The sequence below is a fragment of the Cetorhinus maximus genome, chromosome 17, assembly GCF_964194155.1.
Source record: "Cetorhinus maximus chromosome 17, sCetMax3.hap1.1, whole genome shotgun sequence".
Taxonomy (NCBI): Eukaryota; Metazoa; Chordata; class Chondrichthyes; order Lamniformes; family Cetorhinidae; genus Cetorhinus; species Cetorhinus maximus.
In genome coordinates this window covers 29757583-29774277 of record NC_135895.1, presented here as the reverse complement: position 1 = coordinate 29774277, position 16695 = coordinate 29757583, and the positions used below count along the sequence as shown (strand labels likewise).

The 16695-nt window shown below is 47.3% G+C and overlaps 1 protein-coding gene across 1 annotated transcript in view; it reads right to left on the bottom strand.

Annotated features, from left to right (window-relative positions):
- Positions 1-16695, bottom strand: part of LOC144692275 (MOB kinase activator 3C-like) — a 70951-nt gene that overhangs the window by 11103 nt on the left and 43153 nt on the right. Inside the window, exon 3 of the mRNA XM_078560899.1 lies at positions 6464-6666. Coding sequence (XP_078417025.1) covers positions 6464-6666 — 203 coding nt within the window. The remainder of the gene's footprint in view (positions 1-6463; positions 6667-16695) is intronic.

Below are 16695 nucleotides of genomic sequence, written 5' to 3'. Positions count from 1 at the left end.
CAGAGTTTTGGATGACCTCACAGAAGGTAGAATGTGGGAGGCTGGGTATGTTAGAATAGTCAAGTCTAGAGGAATCAGAAGGATGGAAGAGGTGAGCTGAGGCACAAATGGAGTTGTGCGATGTTAAAGGGGTGGAAATAGGTGGTTTTGGTGATGCTGTGGATATGTGGTCAGGTGTTCAACTTGGGTCCAAATATGACACCAGAGGTTGCAAACAGTCTGACCCAGCCTCAGATGGTTGCTAGTGAGAGGGATGGAGTCAGTGGCCACAGTTAAAAATGACATCCTAATTGGCAGAGACAATAATGAGAGCTGTTTTGGTACTCTAGCAGCACCAGAAAACTGTTTGGAGGTATTCAAACAAGGGGCTTGATTTTTAGCCCCTGCTAGGGCCAGAATTAGAGACAGGGGGGTGGGTACTAAAAATAACAGCACCGGCCTTTGAGTCAGTTCCTCAGCTCCATCTTGCCCCCCCGGGCCATTTTCACGGAGGTGAGATGGGGGTGGGATTTGGTCAACAGGGCCACTCATTCGCACGCTGCAGGTAGCTAATTCAGTTTATTAAGGGCCACTTCAACTGCTTGGAGGAAACCTCTTGGTGGCATACCAGGGTTCCCCAGGCAGGTTTAGAGGCCCTCCCTGCCTGCCTGGGTGCAGTAACAGTCACAGGTCACCCTGGAGAGGGTTACCCTCCCACCCACCCACCACCACCATACAGTGGCTGGCTGCAAAAGCCATTTTCTAATTTAAACTTTAAAAAGCTTGGAGAGAGAGCATCTCCATTTTGAAGCATCCTCTTCCTTACTTACCTTCCATTGCAGCCTGCAGCTGTTTGTAAGCTGGAAGGCCTCTGATTGGCCCTTCAGTGGCAAGCCTGCCCTCTGGCCATTAATTGGCCGCCCTGGGGAAATCACAAAGAGCGACTGTTTCCCACGGCGCAGACATCTGAGTCACGTTTCAGCCTGATGGCAGGGTTCAGCAGCCTGCAGGGAAAGTCCTGTCCATAGAGTTTCCAGAAAGATGGGCAGAGATATGGGAGGTGATGGTGTGTTCGAGGATTTAGATGGGGCGGTCGTTTACAAGGATGGAGGGATCAAGGGTTGCTTTTTGAGGAGTGATATTAGCAAATTTGAAGGAGAGGGTTAGACGACTTGACAGGAACTGTTAACAATACCAGCTTACGGGAATCAGGAAGGGATATCGGATGATCAGCTGTTTAGTGGGAATCGGGCTGAGGGAGTTGGAGGTGGGTCTCATGGACAAGATGAGCTCAGAGAAGAGAGAAACTGAAGTAAGTTGTGAGTTCAGGACTAGGGTAGGGAAGAATCTTAAAAAGGAAGTTTCACCCGGTGGGCTAGAGGAAGGAGGGTAATGGTACAGGCTGCTGATTGAATAGTTTCAATCTTAGTGACATAATAGTCTTTTAGCTCCTTGCATTTGTTGGAGGTGAGGGTGGAAGAGACAGGGTAAAGGGGGCTGGACATTCACCCTTATATGGGGGTGAGAATGTGGGCGGGTATGTAGTCATGTGCTGCCGGCTCACATATCATTTTGCCAGCACCATGCCACATTCAAGAGATTTTTCTGCAGGCAGGATCAGAGGGCAAAAGGGCTACCTGCCCAGAAATGGCAGGAATCTTGTTAGAACAATTTAAAGGCCGATTATTGGAGGCATCTGAAATTTCCAGTCAACCTGTGGGGCCCTGTGGCATTTTGAACAGGCCAGCTGCTAGAAGGCAGCAGACTTGAGGGGGAGGGGGGTGGGCAATGTTCCAGAATGCTTTCGAGGCCCTTCCTGCCTACATGGTCATAGGAGGGGGGTGGGCAATGTTCCAGAATGCTTTCGAGGCCCTTCCTGCCTACATGGTCATAGCTGTGGCCACAGACCACTCTGTGTGAGGGGATGGTTCCCCTTCAGATGGACAAAAGAGCTGACCTCCAGAGGTGAGATGAGAGTGACTGCCCTTGACATCAAGGCAGCATTTCACCGAGTGTGGCATCAAGGTGCCCTAGCAAAACTGGAATCAACAGGACTCGAGGGAAAAGTCTCCACTGGTTGGATCTATAAGGCACAAGTCAGGAGTGTGATGGAATAGCCTCCACTTGCCTGGATGAGTGCAGCTCCAGCAACACTCAAGAAGCTTGACACCGTCCAGGACAAAGCAGTCCCCTTGATAGTCACCACATCCTCAAACATTCACTCCCTTCACCACCAACGCACAGTGACAGCAGTGTGTACCATCTACAAGATGCACTGCAGGAACTCACCAAGGCTTCTTAGACTGCACCTTCCAAACCCACGACCTCTACCATCTAGAAGGACAGAGGCAGCAGACACATGGGAACATCGCCACTCCAAGCCACTCACCATCCTGACTTGGAAACATATTACTGTTCCTTCACTGTCGCTGGGTCCAAATCCTGGAACTCCCTCCCTAACAGCACCATGGGTGTACCTATACCACATGGACTGCAGTGGTTCAAGAAGGCAGATACCCACCACCTTCGCAAGGGCAATTAGAGATGGGCAATAAATGCTGGCCTAGCCAGCAACACCTACATCCACTGAATGAATTAAAAAAACAATGATGACCTGGCACATGTGGCCATTTTTTACCATTAAAATTTTTAAAATTGCTCCGTTCCTTACCCACAATGGCAGGCTGCGGACCTCTGTTCTAGATGTCCTCCAATTGGCCCTCCAGCTTTGAGAGCCCACCCACCATCCTTTATTGGAGGGTAGCACACTCACTGGTCTCTAATTAGCAAATTCAGACAAAATCACTGTCGGGTGCCTTTTCTGACACTGTTCTGGACCAAGACCCCCATTTGACCCTGATGTCAGGGTCCGGACCCAATGCAGAAAATCCTACCCTCGGTTTAAGAAGAGTTTGCAGTTGAGAAGATAAGCAGAGAGCTGTCTTTTCATTTCAGGATGATCCTAGAATTCTTGGAACATCAGATCAGCTGATAGGCAAACTGAACCATCTCTGTCTTTTGGAAAAAATGAAAGTTATCTTTCCTTTCCTTTACTGCGGTTAAAGATGTTCCTTCTGTAAACCAGCATTCCTTCTAGATGATAGTTTATATGCAGAGTGAACAGGAACGACTGCAATAATGCAATAGGATTAACTTCCTTTGATCATGAACTGTTTAATTATTCATGTAGGGTTCCCTTGTGTGCTATTGTTACTCTATTTGGAATGGGTTGAATAATTTGTCCCATGATGACAGTGTGGAGTGTAGAAATTCTGCTGGGGTTTTTTGGAATCCTCCTTACACTGAATTCCAGCTGATCGAACCATGTAATTGTATTGTGTGCCACCATTTGATCTGCATGGATGCTCTGATTGGGCAGGCCCACAACTACATTTTTATTCTTCATGTGCAGACGCATAGGGCAAGATCTTTCCGATGGTGGAGTTTCCCGTCTCGCCACCCGAAGAGTCAGTGGGGAATGCATCCCGGTCAATCATGGCAGCCCCGCAACCATTTATTGCTCCACGATGTGTTAATTGGTTGGAGGCTGGATGTCTGCCCCTCACTTAGGAGGAGGTCCCAGCTCAGAAAGCTGCTGACCAATCAGATTGCTCGGCAGCTCTATAGTCCCAGCAGTGCCACTGCGAGCGCTACAAGTAGTCACACTAGGCTAAGTACTGGGAGCCCCAGGACCAGATAGTTGCTGGGTCTCACGGCGGGGATGGGAGGGGAGGCCCGGGATGGTGGTTGGTGGCGGGTGGGGGGGGGGGTGGTAGTCATGATTATAAGGATGGGAGGTGGGGGCAGACCTTGGGGAGTGGAGGGAGAGTCCTGGGGAGGTGGGGTGGGTGCACGATATGGAAAGGGGGGCCCCTTGATAGAGACTGCCCTAGCCTCCTCCTGCAAAATTGTGGACAGATAGGGGGAGGGCAGGAAGGCCACCTGAGGAATTTATATTTATATAAAGCCTCTGATCCACCATCTTCTCTGACGTGAAATATGTCTGTCTGAAGTCTTCCAGTCACCTTTTTATCTTAACCTGTGTTACGAGGATGTGCTTTTTAAAGATACAATTTCTAATATTTCTTTTTCTTACTGGATTTTAAAACGCTGGAACCTTCTAAGAGACAACGATGAAACTGCCCAGACTGCTACAATGTCCACAATTTCACATTCCTCCAAGTGGGATGAATTCAACCCCCTGGGAAGCATGGAAGTCCCCATCCTCTGATAGCTTCACACCATCCTGAGACTTCAAATGTTTCTGAGATGACACATCAAAATGCAATTACCTGTTCTGAAACAACTACTACAGCAGACATGAACTAATAGAATTTCTATGGAATATACAGCCAACAAGGTACTTTAAGGACAGCTTACCAAGCAGGAGAGAGAGAACAAAAGACAATGCTGTACTGAACACAGCTGTCTGAAACTGTGTGCCCTCTCTGTCTCTCTCTCTCCCTCTTAGAAGTGCTGTGCAGTTTTCAAAGTAAACATCCTGAGATAGGAAATCTACTGCAAACCAAGACCTTTCAGGAATAAAACGTGGAAATCTGCTCCATACAACCTACACCCAGCGAAACAAACAACCACAAAGTGGAATCACCGCATCAAGATCAGCCAAGGAACAGCTAATCATATACTCCTTCATTTTATTTTTCACGAAGTGTTAAAAATCCTGTAAGCCTATCCTCTTACTCTGCCATCTGTACTGGTGTGCGTGGGCCAAGACAGATGCATGTGACGTATGAGTGGTGGTTGCAGTTAACCTAGATTTTTTTAGTTCAATAAACTTATCTTGTTCTTTGCTTAATCTAAGTAAACCTGTCTGACTAATTCTTTACAATCTGAAAGCATAAATAGCAGAATTAGCAAAGCCTATTCTCTCTGAATTCACAAAAGACAATGTTACAGTCAAACCTGGAATGGGAGAATAGGGGAGTCATTTCACCCCTCCTCACGAGGTCGTAACAGTTGTTAACAATCTGGCAACACAGTTGCATGCAGCAATATTAACTCATGCTGGGAGGTGTCAGCTGTGGCTCAGTTCATAGCACCCTCGCCTTTGAATCAGAGGGTTGTGGGTTCATGTCCCACTCCCGGAAACCAAGAACTGTGATTGTACTCAAAAGAGTTGCAATCTGTGACTGTTGATAACTCGAAAGAATTAACTCATGCTAGGGGAAATCGCTCCTGCTTCAAATCACGCACTATTGTTCAGTATTTTCATTGGTTGGTGTTTCCTTGAACATGCCCAACTTAGCCCCTTAACCCAGCAACCATTGAAGTGCATTCATATTTGGGCCAAATTATGGTCAGGTTTTATGGTGACAGTTCAAATTTTAAAAGTCATTAGTTTGCATCTTGTGCATAATCACCATGAAACCTCTGAAAAACACAAAGAACAAGAATAAGAGACAATGGAGAGGAAGAAGATAATTAATGAATAAATTAGAACTACATTGGAACAGAACAGAGTAATCAAGGGTAGAATGAACAGGTACAGGGTTGGACATATTGGACAGGATTTTACTGTTGGTGAGCGGGGGCAGGGCCTGCTCGCCGACGTGTAAAATAACGCACGGTGATATCGGGGGGAACTCCCGATGTCACCATGCCCGATTTAAATTTTATGGAAGGCGGGAGCGCAGCAAAATCAGCTGTGCGCTCACCAACCTGTCAATGGCCAACTGAGGCCATTGACAGGATCAATTAAGCAATTAAAGGACCTGCCCTTCCATCCTTAAGGTTGGCGGGCAGGCCAGGAGCCCCAGCGACAACTAGAAAAAAAACATGAAACCTCATCCACGGGCGAGATGAGGTTTCATGTAGGCTTTAAAAAATTTTAATAAAGATTGTGCAAAAATTATGGACATGTCCCAACTCATGTGACATTGTCACATGAGGTGACATGTAAGAGAAATTTTATTTTTCTACTTTTATCTTTTTTACATGTAGAGCCAATCTCCCTGAGGCTGCACTTAGCCTCAGGGAGATGAGTGCGCTCTTTCGTGTGCATGCACAAAAGAGCGCACTCTCGATTTTAGGCATTTCCCCCCGCCTATACAGGGAGCGCACAGCTTAATTGGCCCGCCCACGTAAAATGGCGCCGCGCCTCCGATCGGGGGCACCGATCGGAAGTGTGCCCGCACTCGCCCGCCCATCAACTTCCCCCACAACGGGGTGAAAATTCTGCCCATTGTGTGGGATAAAAATAATGCAAGAACCATGGGTAGAATAGAAATTAGAAATTGGTTGGATGGGAGAAAGTTGTAGACAATTGTGATGTCTTACTTTGTTGCGGTAGTTCATTGCTGCTGATTACACTATTTTCTAACTGAAAAATAGCCACCATTAACAGCAGATGAAAATTGCTATACCATCTATGATTCACAAACAGCTAAAATGCAAGACTACTTCTTTACATTGAAGCCATCAGAAATATAAGTTCACAGACAGATATACATGCAAACAAACATACCAAAGGCTCCAATTCCCGTTCATCAGTCAATTCAAACTCTGTCACAAAGTAGTAAAAATGCTTGTAGCAGGTATTGACATGGGCTTCAGCTCCCATGGTGGTAATCCGATCAAAATGGTGGATGTAAACGTGAACAAAGACTCGGAAAAGTCTGGTGAGAATCTTCTTACAGAGTTGCATAAAATTCTTGGGGAAGGGAACGCCTAGGAAAAAGGAGAGAGCAAAGTTTTTTTAAAATAGTTTTGTTTAGAATAAAAACTCTCATGGACAATATTTCTTTATGATATCATCATTTTAATGTACTCTTCCCCCTCTTATCCAGTAAGATGATTGAGTGGAACAGCATGCATACAAAATTTAGTAAAGGTGATAGTTCCAAAAGCTGACACAGCCCTCAAAAAAGCTCAGACCTCGACAAACAACTTACAACTAAAGAAAAGGCCTCAATAAAGTCCCCTGACCAGGCCCACTGCTGCAAGGTGCCTAAATAAATTCCTTTTCATTACATTGGATTTCAGAAAACCTTCAATAGTGCTTTGGGATCACATTCTGTAATTCAGTTTGTTTTTCTTATAAATCAAATCCCAAAAGCCTTGTATATTGGCAGTCTTACTCAGAATGGCTGGCATGGGAAATAGAGAAATTTCACATCACTGTCTGGCAGGAATCTCACCCCTGAGACTTATACCTCCACTATGGTGGTAGACACCAGTTTCATGGTTTTCTCTAAGTAGTGAGTGAGAGAAAGCAAAAGGATTCTCACAGCATTTATAGCCCTGGTGAAAGCCTTGTCTTAAATAACAGGCCTATGGTTCAAATACTCTTACACTTAGTGGGGACGATTTTGATTATGTGCAGCAGTCTAGATCTAGTGACGGTAAACATATACTGCTGCATTAGTTCTATTGCTCATCAGGACAACATATTTACATTGCTGAAAATGAGAAGTCAAAGCATCATTCATATCATTCGACAACAGAAAATGCTGGAAAAGCTCAGCAGGTCTGGCAGCATCTGTGGAGAGAGGAACAGAGTTAACGTTTCTAGTCTGTATGACCCTTCTTCAGAGCTGAAGAGAGGTGGAAATGTGATAAAATTTATACTGTTTAAATCGGGTGGGGCAGGTGGAGCTGGATAGAAGGCCAGCGATAGGTGGGGACAAAGGAGGGATTGACAAAGATGTCATGAACTAAAGGACAAAGGGAGTATTAATTGTAGTGGTTATTGCTAAAAAAAGGTGCTGATAGTGAATAAAGATAAGAAAGCAGAATGTGATAATAACAGAACAAGGGTAGCATTGAGTGAAAGAACAACATGGAACAAGTAACAGGTGGCTCTGTATGGGGATGGGGTGGGGGAGGGGGCGGTGATGGGGAAAAAATAAAGATAGAAAATGGGATAGATGGGAGGATAAAAACGGGGATAAAACCATGGATAAATGAATAAAAATAACTGGATAAAAAATAAAAATGAATGTAGAAAAAGGGGGTGAGGACGGAGGAGAGAGTTCATGGGCAGAATCCCCCCCCTCGTCAGGGGGGCTTGTGCGGGAGTGGGCGAGTTCCCGATCAGCGCCCCCACTTGGGGGCGCAGTGCCATTTTACGTGGGCAGGCCAATTAAGGCCCGCCCAGCATGACGTCCGCTCGGAAGTGCTGTGCGTTCCCTGTGCGGGCGGGGGGGAATTCCCTGAGCCGGGAGTGGGCTCTCTTGCGCATGCCCACGAAGGAGCGCACAGATCTCCCTGAGGCAAAGTGCTGCCTCAGGGACATCGGCTCAAGGTTCAAAATTTCATCTAAGGCAGAAAAAAAAATTTCTGACATGTCCCCTCATGTGACACTGTCACATGAGCTGGGACTTGTCAATTTCTTTTATTCAGAGATTTCATACAAATTTAAATACCCTCATGAAACCTCATCCCACCAGTGGATGAGGTTTCATGTTTTCTCTGAAGGCCGCCTGGGCTCTTTGCTGCCTGCCAACCTTAAGGTTGGTCCGGCAGGTCCATTAATCAGTTTAATTACTTTTTAATGGCCTTAATAAGCCTTTGATAGTTCGGCAGGTGCACAGTCATTTTATGCGTCAGCGAGTGGGCCCCGCCCCCCCTCGCTTGCCAACCGGAAGATGCAGCCCCAGGTCTGAAATTATTGAACTCAATGTTAAGTCCGGAAGGCTGTAAAGTGCCTAATCGGAAGATGAGGGGCTGTTCCTCCAGTTTGAGTTGGGCTTCACTGGAACATTGCAGCAGGCCAAGGATGGACATGTGGGCATGAGAGCAGGGTGGAGTGTTGAAATGGAAAGCGACAGGAAGGACTGGCTCATGCTTGTGGACAGACCGAAGGTGTTCCGCAAAGCGGTCACCCAGTCTGCGTTTGGTCTCCCCGATGTAGAGGAGGCCACATTGGGAGCAGCGAATGCAGTAGACTAAATTGAAGGAGGTTCAAGTGAAGCGCTGCTTCACTTGAAAGGAGTGTTTGGGCCCTTGGACGGTGAGGAGGGAGGAGGTAAAGGGGCAGGTGTTGCACCTTCTGCAATTGCATGGGAATGTGCTGTGGGGAGAGGATGAGGTGTTGGGGGTGATGGAGGAGTGGACCAGGGTGTCCCGGAGAGAATGGTTGCTATGGAATGCTGCCGGCGGGGCGGTGGGGGGAGTGCTGTGGCAGGTGGTGAGGAGATGTGTTTGGTGGTGACATCATGCTGGAGTTGGCAGAAATGATGGAGGATAATCCTTTGAATGCGGAGGCTGGTGAGGTGAAAAGTGAGGACTAGGGGGACCCTATCATGGTTCTGGGAGGGAGAGGAAGGTGTGAGGGCAGAGGTGCGGGAGATGGGTCGGACACAGTTGAGGGCCCTGTCAACCACCGTGGGTGGGAAAGCTCGGTTAAGGAAGAAGGAAGTCATATTAGAAGCACCATTTTGGAAAGTGGCATCATCAGAACAGATGCGATGGAGGTGAAGAAACTGAGCAAACTGGATGGAGTCCTTACAGGAAGCGGGGTGTGAGGATCTGTGGGAGTTGGTGGGCTTGTAATGAATTTTGGTGGACAGTCTATAACCAGAAATGGAGACAGAGAGTGCAAGGAAGGGAAGAGAAGTGTCAGAGATGGACCATGTGAAGGTGATAGAGGGGTGGAAATTGGAAGCAAAATTAATAAATTTATCCAGGTGCAGAGAAGAGCATGAAGCAGCACTGAAACAGTTATCGATGTACCGAAAAAAGCATTGTGGGAGGGGGCCTGAGTAGGACTGGAACAAGGAATGTTCCACATACCCCATAAAAAGACAGGCATAACTGGGGCCCATGCGGGTACCCTTAGCCACACCTCTCATTTGGAGGAAGTGAGATAAATTTAAGTAGGGGTTGTTCAGTGAGAGAACAAGTTCAGTCAGACAGAGGAGGATAGTGGTGGATGGGGATTGTTCGGGCTTCTGTTCAAGGAAGAAGCGGTGAGCCCTCAGTCCATCCTGGTGGGAGATGGAGGTATAGAGGGATTGGACGTCCATGGTGAAGAGGAGGCAGTTAGGTCCAGACAACTGGAAATTGTTGATATGACGTAGGACATCAGAGGAATCGCGGATGTAGGTGGGAAGAGGCTGGACAAGGGGAGAGAGAACGGAGTCAAGATAGGAAGAAATGAGTTCTGTGGAGCAGGAACAGGCTGTCACGATTGGTCTACTGGGACAGTCCTGTTTGTGGATTTTGGGAAGGAGGTAGAAGCGGGCTGTCCGGGATAGGGAGACTATGAGGTTTGAAGCTGTGGAGGGAAGATCTCCAGAGGAGATGAAGTCAGTGACAGTCCTGGAAACAATGGCTTGATGTTTGATGGGGTCATGGTCCAGGGGGAGGTAGGAGGAAGTGTCTGAGAGTTGGCGCTCAGCCTCTGCGAGGTAGAGGTCAGTGCGCCAGACAACAACAGCACCACCCTTGTCGGCAGGTTGATAACAAAGTCAGGGTTGGACCTAGGGAATGGAGTGCAGCAAGTTCAGATGGAGACAGGTTAGAGTGGGTGAGAGGAGCAGAGAAATTGAGACGGCCGATGTCACGCCGACAGTTCTCAATGAAAAGATCGAGAGCAGGTAAGAGGTCAGAGGGAGGGGTCCAGGTGGAGGGAGAATACTGGAGTTTGGTGAAAGGATCTGTGGGACAGGGGGAGGACTCGTGCCCAAAGAAGTGAGCACGGAGACGACAGCAGCGGAAGAAGAGTTCAGCATTGTGCCGAGCCCGAAATTCATCACTGGCCTTCTATCCAGCTCCACCTGCCCCACCCCCCTTAAACAGTATAAGTTTCATCACATTTCCACTTCTCTTCAGCCCTGAAGAAGGGTCATACGGACTCGAAACGCTAACTCTGTTTCCCTCTCCACAGATGCTGCCAAACCTGCTGAGTTTTTCCAGCATTTTCTGTTTTTGTTCCAGATTTCCAGCATCCACAGTGTTTTGCTTTTATTCAAATCATTCAAATGTGCTACGTGCTGCTCACCAGTCTCCAACCACCAAAGTGACAAGACAATTATTTTCAATCACTAAAATATAAAAAGGTGACTTTAGTTAATTTCCAAAGCTTAAACTTTAATTGGGAGGGAGAATGAGGCAATTGTATCAGCTACATGTACACTACAGGCAATGCTTATTCTTTCAAATTATTTCTAATGAGTGAGCTATTCATCGTCATGTAGTTAACCGAAATAGTAACTCCAAAGGTAATTGAAAATCAGTTGCTTGAAGCAGCTGCATTGCAGTGCTGGAGCAGCAAACCCAGACGAAAGCACTGTCAAACTATCTTCTTTAACATGCAATGGATATGGTATGCTGCTTTTAACCATCCTGGTGCAAAGCAACACTACAGGCTTTGTGAATGCCTCATGATGGAAAATCTTGCACCCTGAATTTTCCTAATGTTGACAGCGCTCAGCCTGTGTCCTCATTCATTGCAACAAAGTAGAACTTAACAAAATTTGATAGACCTGACCAATTTATAATTCGTAATATATATCGGAGACTAAGTGAAGAGGGTAATTAGATAATAAATTGTAGTCCTAGGGTAGACAGCCGTTCACAAAGGCAGCTCACCACTACCTTCTCAAGCGAAGTTAGGACTGGACAATAAATTTTGGCTTTGCCAGTGATACCCACATCCCATGAAGCAATTAAAAAAAAGAATAACAATGGACCACTGAGCCATCATGAAATGCCCCACGTGACATTCTTCCCAGGAATTTAAAACTCCCCTGCAAAAGTCAAACAAGTTCAAGTAACAGTAGTATCTTAAATTTAATGTAATACTCCATATCAGATATGGTTTGGTGCATCAGCAGACCATAAATGTAAAGGGAATAAGAAATTTCTGATAAATACGTTAAGTTAATAATTTTGACCTAACTCAACAGGCGGGAAACACACAGGTCAGATGGAATGCTGGTATATTACCACACAACCAATATTAATCTCCACTAACTTTACTAGAGGGTGGGCTCAAGCAGGGTATAAAACCATACATTGCACCCAATCTTCTGAAGAAGGGTTCCAAAGAAGAATCACATTGGGCTCAAACTCTGGCCAGCATCTTCCGGTCAGTAAGCGGGGGCGGGGCCCGCTCGCCGACACGTAAAATGACACAGGGTGACGTCAAACGCACGCCCGACGTCACCCCGCGTCATTTAGATTGTCAGTTTGGCGGGTGCGCATCTGACTCCGATGCGCACCCGCCGACCTGTCAACGGCCTATTAAGGCCATTAAAAAGCCAATTGAACTCATTAATGGACCTGCCCGTCCAACCTTAAGGTTGGCGGGCAGGCCGGGAGCCCAGGCAGGCTTGTGAAAAAACAAGAAACCTCATCCACGGGCGGGATGAGGTTACATGAGTGATTTAAAAAATGCAGAATATTTTACAATAAAAGTGATGGACATGTCCCAACTCATGTGACAGTGTCACATGAGGGCACATGGCAGGGAAATTTTTTTCTAATCTTTATTCAAAGTTTTAAATTGGAGCCAATCTCCCTGAGGCAGCACTTTGCGAAAAAGCGCACGCCCGGCTGAGGGAATCCCACCCTGCCCGCATAGGGAGCGCATAGCGGTTCCTGGCGGATGTCATGCTAGCCGGGCCTTAATTGGCCCGCCCACGTAAAATGGTGGCACGCCCCCGACCGGGGGCACTGATCAGAAGCCCGCCCGCTTGCGCCCACTCCCGCACTTCCCCCACCCCCGGACGGGGGAAAAAATGTTGCCCTCTGTTTCTCTCCCCACTGATGCTGCCAGACTGGCTGCACTTTTCAAGGACTTTCTGTTTTTATTTCAGATCTCCAGCACCTGCAGCGTTTTATTTTTATTATTGCACCCAACCTTGTCAGTTTCCCAGCAGGCAAGTTAGATTGCATTTGCACCCTTCATACCTGCTATCCCACAGCATAAATTAGAGGGAGACGAAAATTCCCCACTCTTACCAAAGAGGAGGCAACAGTATGGAAGCCGTGGAAACATATAACTAATGCTAAATGCTAGGAGTGGGAAAGTGAGGTAGAAAGACCCAACAGGAACTTCATGGGCACACCAGTGGGCAGAGGTCCTATAGCGTTACCGTGTAGAAATGATATATGCCACAGTGAAGGCAAGTTCGTGACTTGAATAAAGATACAGTTCTCTACACATTTCCTATTGCTGTGATGAGCAAGTCACATTACCATTTTCTACAAGTGCAGCCCAAATTAGCATTCACCAGCTTTCTCTCACTCACAAACATGGGCAGAATGTTCCACCAAATTCTTCAGGCCTGCCACTGACCCAGCTAATTTTCCAAGCTCAGAGACTTTTTTTAATATAAGCTTTCCAGGCTCTGCCCAGGATGTCTACTGGAAGGAGGCAGAGGTTGGCTCTGGCTTTTAAATCAATTATTACATAGGTCATTCAGCCCAACCAGCCCATGCCAATGTTTTTATTCCACTTGAGCCTCCTCCCATACTTTGTCATTATATCAGCATAACTCTCTTTTCCCTTCTTCCTCAAATGCTCATAAAGCTTCCCCTTAAAAGCATCCTATTGACTTCAACTACTTCCTATGGTAGCAAGTTGTACATTCTCACCACTCTCTGGGTAGGGAAGTTTCTTCTCAATGATCTCCTGCGGGTGACTATACGGATGGTCACTATTTTTGCTCTTCCCCGCGAGTGAAAACACTTTCTCTGCGCTGAATTTTCAGGCGGACGGGCCCAAAAATGTCAAGGCCCGTAGGTGTGCCAGCTTCCTGACCTTGTTCTGTCGTCGGCCATTTTGGCTAACGTGGGTTCGGGGTCAGGGAAGGTTGACCGCCCCCACAAGGAAGGCAAGCAGACCTGTATGTTTTAAAGATAGGTAATGGAGGGTCGACAGGGATTTTCTAGTCAGCCTCCAATTTCCCGACACGACAGGGGACAGATCAACTGCCTGGAGGCAGCCACTAAGCAGCAAGCTGGGGTACCAGCACTCCTGGTGGGACTACTGGCCCTCCCTGCCTGCCTGGATGGGGTTACAACCATAGACTGCCCTGTAAGGGGGCTCCTCCCACCACCCCTCTTCACCCCCCCACCACCCTCACCCACCCCCCCACCACCCTCACCCACCCCCCCACCCCCCTCACCCACCCCCCCACCCCCCTCACCCACCAACCCCCCCCTCACCCACCCCCCCCCATCCTCCCCCTTCACCCCCCCACTCCCCCCTTCACCCCCCCACTCCCCCCTTCACCCCCCCACTCCCCCCTTCACCCCCCCCCCCCACTCCCCTCACCGCCCCCCCCGCCCCCATGTGATGACCTGGCTGCTTTTTATTTTGTTTTAATACATTTTTTGAAATTTTTTAGTTAAACTTTCTGGCTGACAGTGCAGCTGCTTGTTGAAATGCTCTCCATGTTACTTATCTTGTACTACAGCCAGGAGCTTCACTGAAGCTGGATATGGCCTCCATCTTCGAGAGTCCGCATGCCACCATAATTGGACAGGGAGCCTGTCTCCATGTCAATTAAGGGGTCACCCACATGAAAACTTTCACTTTAATCAGTTTCCCATCAGAGGTGGGTTTGGAACCCAAAATCAGTTCTGACTCCAGTTCCCCCTGGCCATGGGGAACATTCAGCCCTCTGTGTCTATTCAAATAAGCCTCTACTTCATTTTAAAGAACTCTTAGAAGTTACTCCTCAATCTTCCACTTTCAAAAGGAAAGAGATCCAACCTGTTCATTGTTTCTTCATAAGTATAACCTCGTAGTTCTGTATCATGCTTGAAAATCCCTCTCCAGTTTATCGAGTAGTGACAGAGCTGCACACAGTACTCCTGGGGCGTAAAATTCTGCCCCAAGTGTCATCTAACCAAGGTTCAATACAAGTTTAGCATAACTATTGTATTTTTAAATTCTATCCCTCTAGAAATAAACCCCTTGTTTGGCTTGCTTTTGTCATGGCCTTATTGACCTGCACGGTGACGCAACTGATTTTTAAGTACCTGTAGAAACATGCTCTGGGAGGCTTCTTAGTCAAACAAAATAAACTTTATTTACACGAGAGCTTCCGTGGCTGCTTATATACAGCCAGCCCCTCATACAGCCGTTTTTCCCTAGGAATCCCCTCCCTAGAATTTATTCCCCCGCGCTCGCCACACATTGGTTGAACAAATCACATGACCCCCTACTGAGTTGAACCGATCTTAAAGTGGCAGTCATCACAGTAACCTCGCCCCACCTCCCATAAAAATACTGGATGTCAGAAAGACACTGGTGCTGCTTGCATTCTGTATTGCTAAGATGTAAATGATGGTAAATCTGTCATATGTATATTGCCATCATTTGCGCTTAATTCTAATGTGTCTGCCCATATTTGGATGGGTATATTAGACATCACTTCTGATAGAAAATTATGAAAGTGGCAGGAGTGAGCATTAAGCAAGAAGTGAAGTTCCTATAAAAAAAAATCCATTCCATTCCTATGGCGCTAATCAGGCAGTTACACTACAGTGTAAAATCCAGGTCATTACCTTTGCTCTGATTTGATGCTTTGAAATTGCTTTCTTTGGAATAGAGTCATCGGGCAGAATCTGTCGGATAGCGGAATTTCCCACCCCGCCACCTGAAGGGTCGGCAGAGAATGCACCCCCACCGATCACGGCAGCCCCGCTGCCATTTAACGCTGCACGGAGAGTTAACTGGTTGGACGCTGGACATCTACCCATCGCGCGGGTGGAAGTCCTGCCTCAGACAGCTGCCGGCCAATCTCCACCTGGTAGTGGTGACCACTGCTGGGATTTGCAAGCAGTCTCACAAGTCTAAGTGCCAGAGCATACTGGACCAGGGAGTTGCGGGGTCTCGCTGCGGGGATAGAAGTGGAGGCTCAGGAGGGGAGGAGAGAGGGATGGGAGCCATGATGGCAAGGCCATCTGGGGAGGGGAGACAGACCCAGGATTACCTGCCGGGCTTCCCCACTGACCTTGAACTCCTCCCATCACCCTAGGCCTCGCCCAAAACCCATACCCCATTAAAAATGTGGACAAGTCAAGGACTGGTGGGAATGCAGCAAGAAGGCCACCCAGGAAATTATATACCACCCACCCCCCCGCCCACACCCCAAAAGGCCTGCCGGTAAAATTCTGCCCATAGAGTCACAGAAGGAAGCCATTCAGCCCATTGAGTCCATGCCTGCTCTCTGTAGCGCAATCCAGTCAGTCTCACATCCCTGCTCTATCCCCGCAGCCCCGTAGGTTTATTTCCCTCAAGTGCCCATTCAGTTTCTGCTTGAAATTACTGATCATCTCCGCTTCCACCACCCTCGAGGGCAATGCGTTACAGATCATTACCACTCACTGCATAAAAAAGTTTGTCCTCACGTCCGCCCTGTATCTTTTGCTCAAAACCTTAAATCTGTGTCCAAAATCCTTGTACAATCAGCTAATAAGAACAGTTTATTTTTGTCTACCTTTAATCTGTGTCCCCTAGTCTTTGTACCATCAACTAATGGGAACAGCTTTTTTTTGTCTATCTTATCTAAAATTGTCATAATCTTGTATAGTTCTATCAAATCTCCTCTCAACCTCCTTTGGTCCAAGGGGAACAACACAGATGTGAGATGTCCTCTCAAGGACCCTCACATCCTTTCTAAAGTATGGTGACCAAAACTGGAAGCAACACTCCAATTGTGGCCTAACCAGGGCTTTATAATAATTCAGCATAACTTCCCTCCTCTTGTACTCAAAGCCTCTATTTATGGAGCCGAA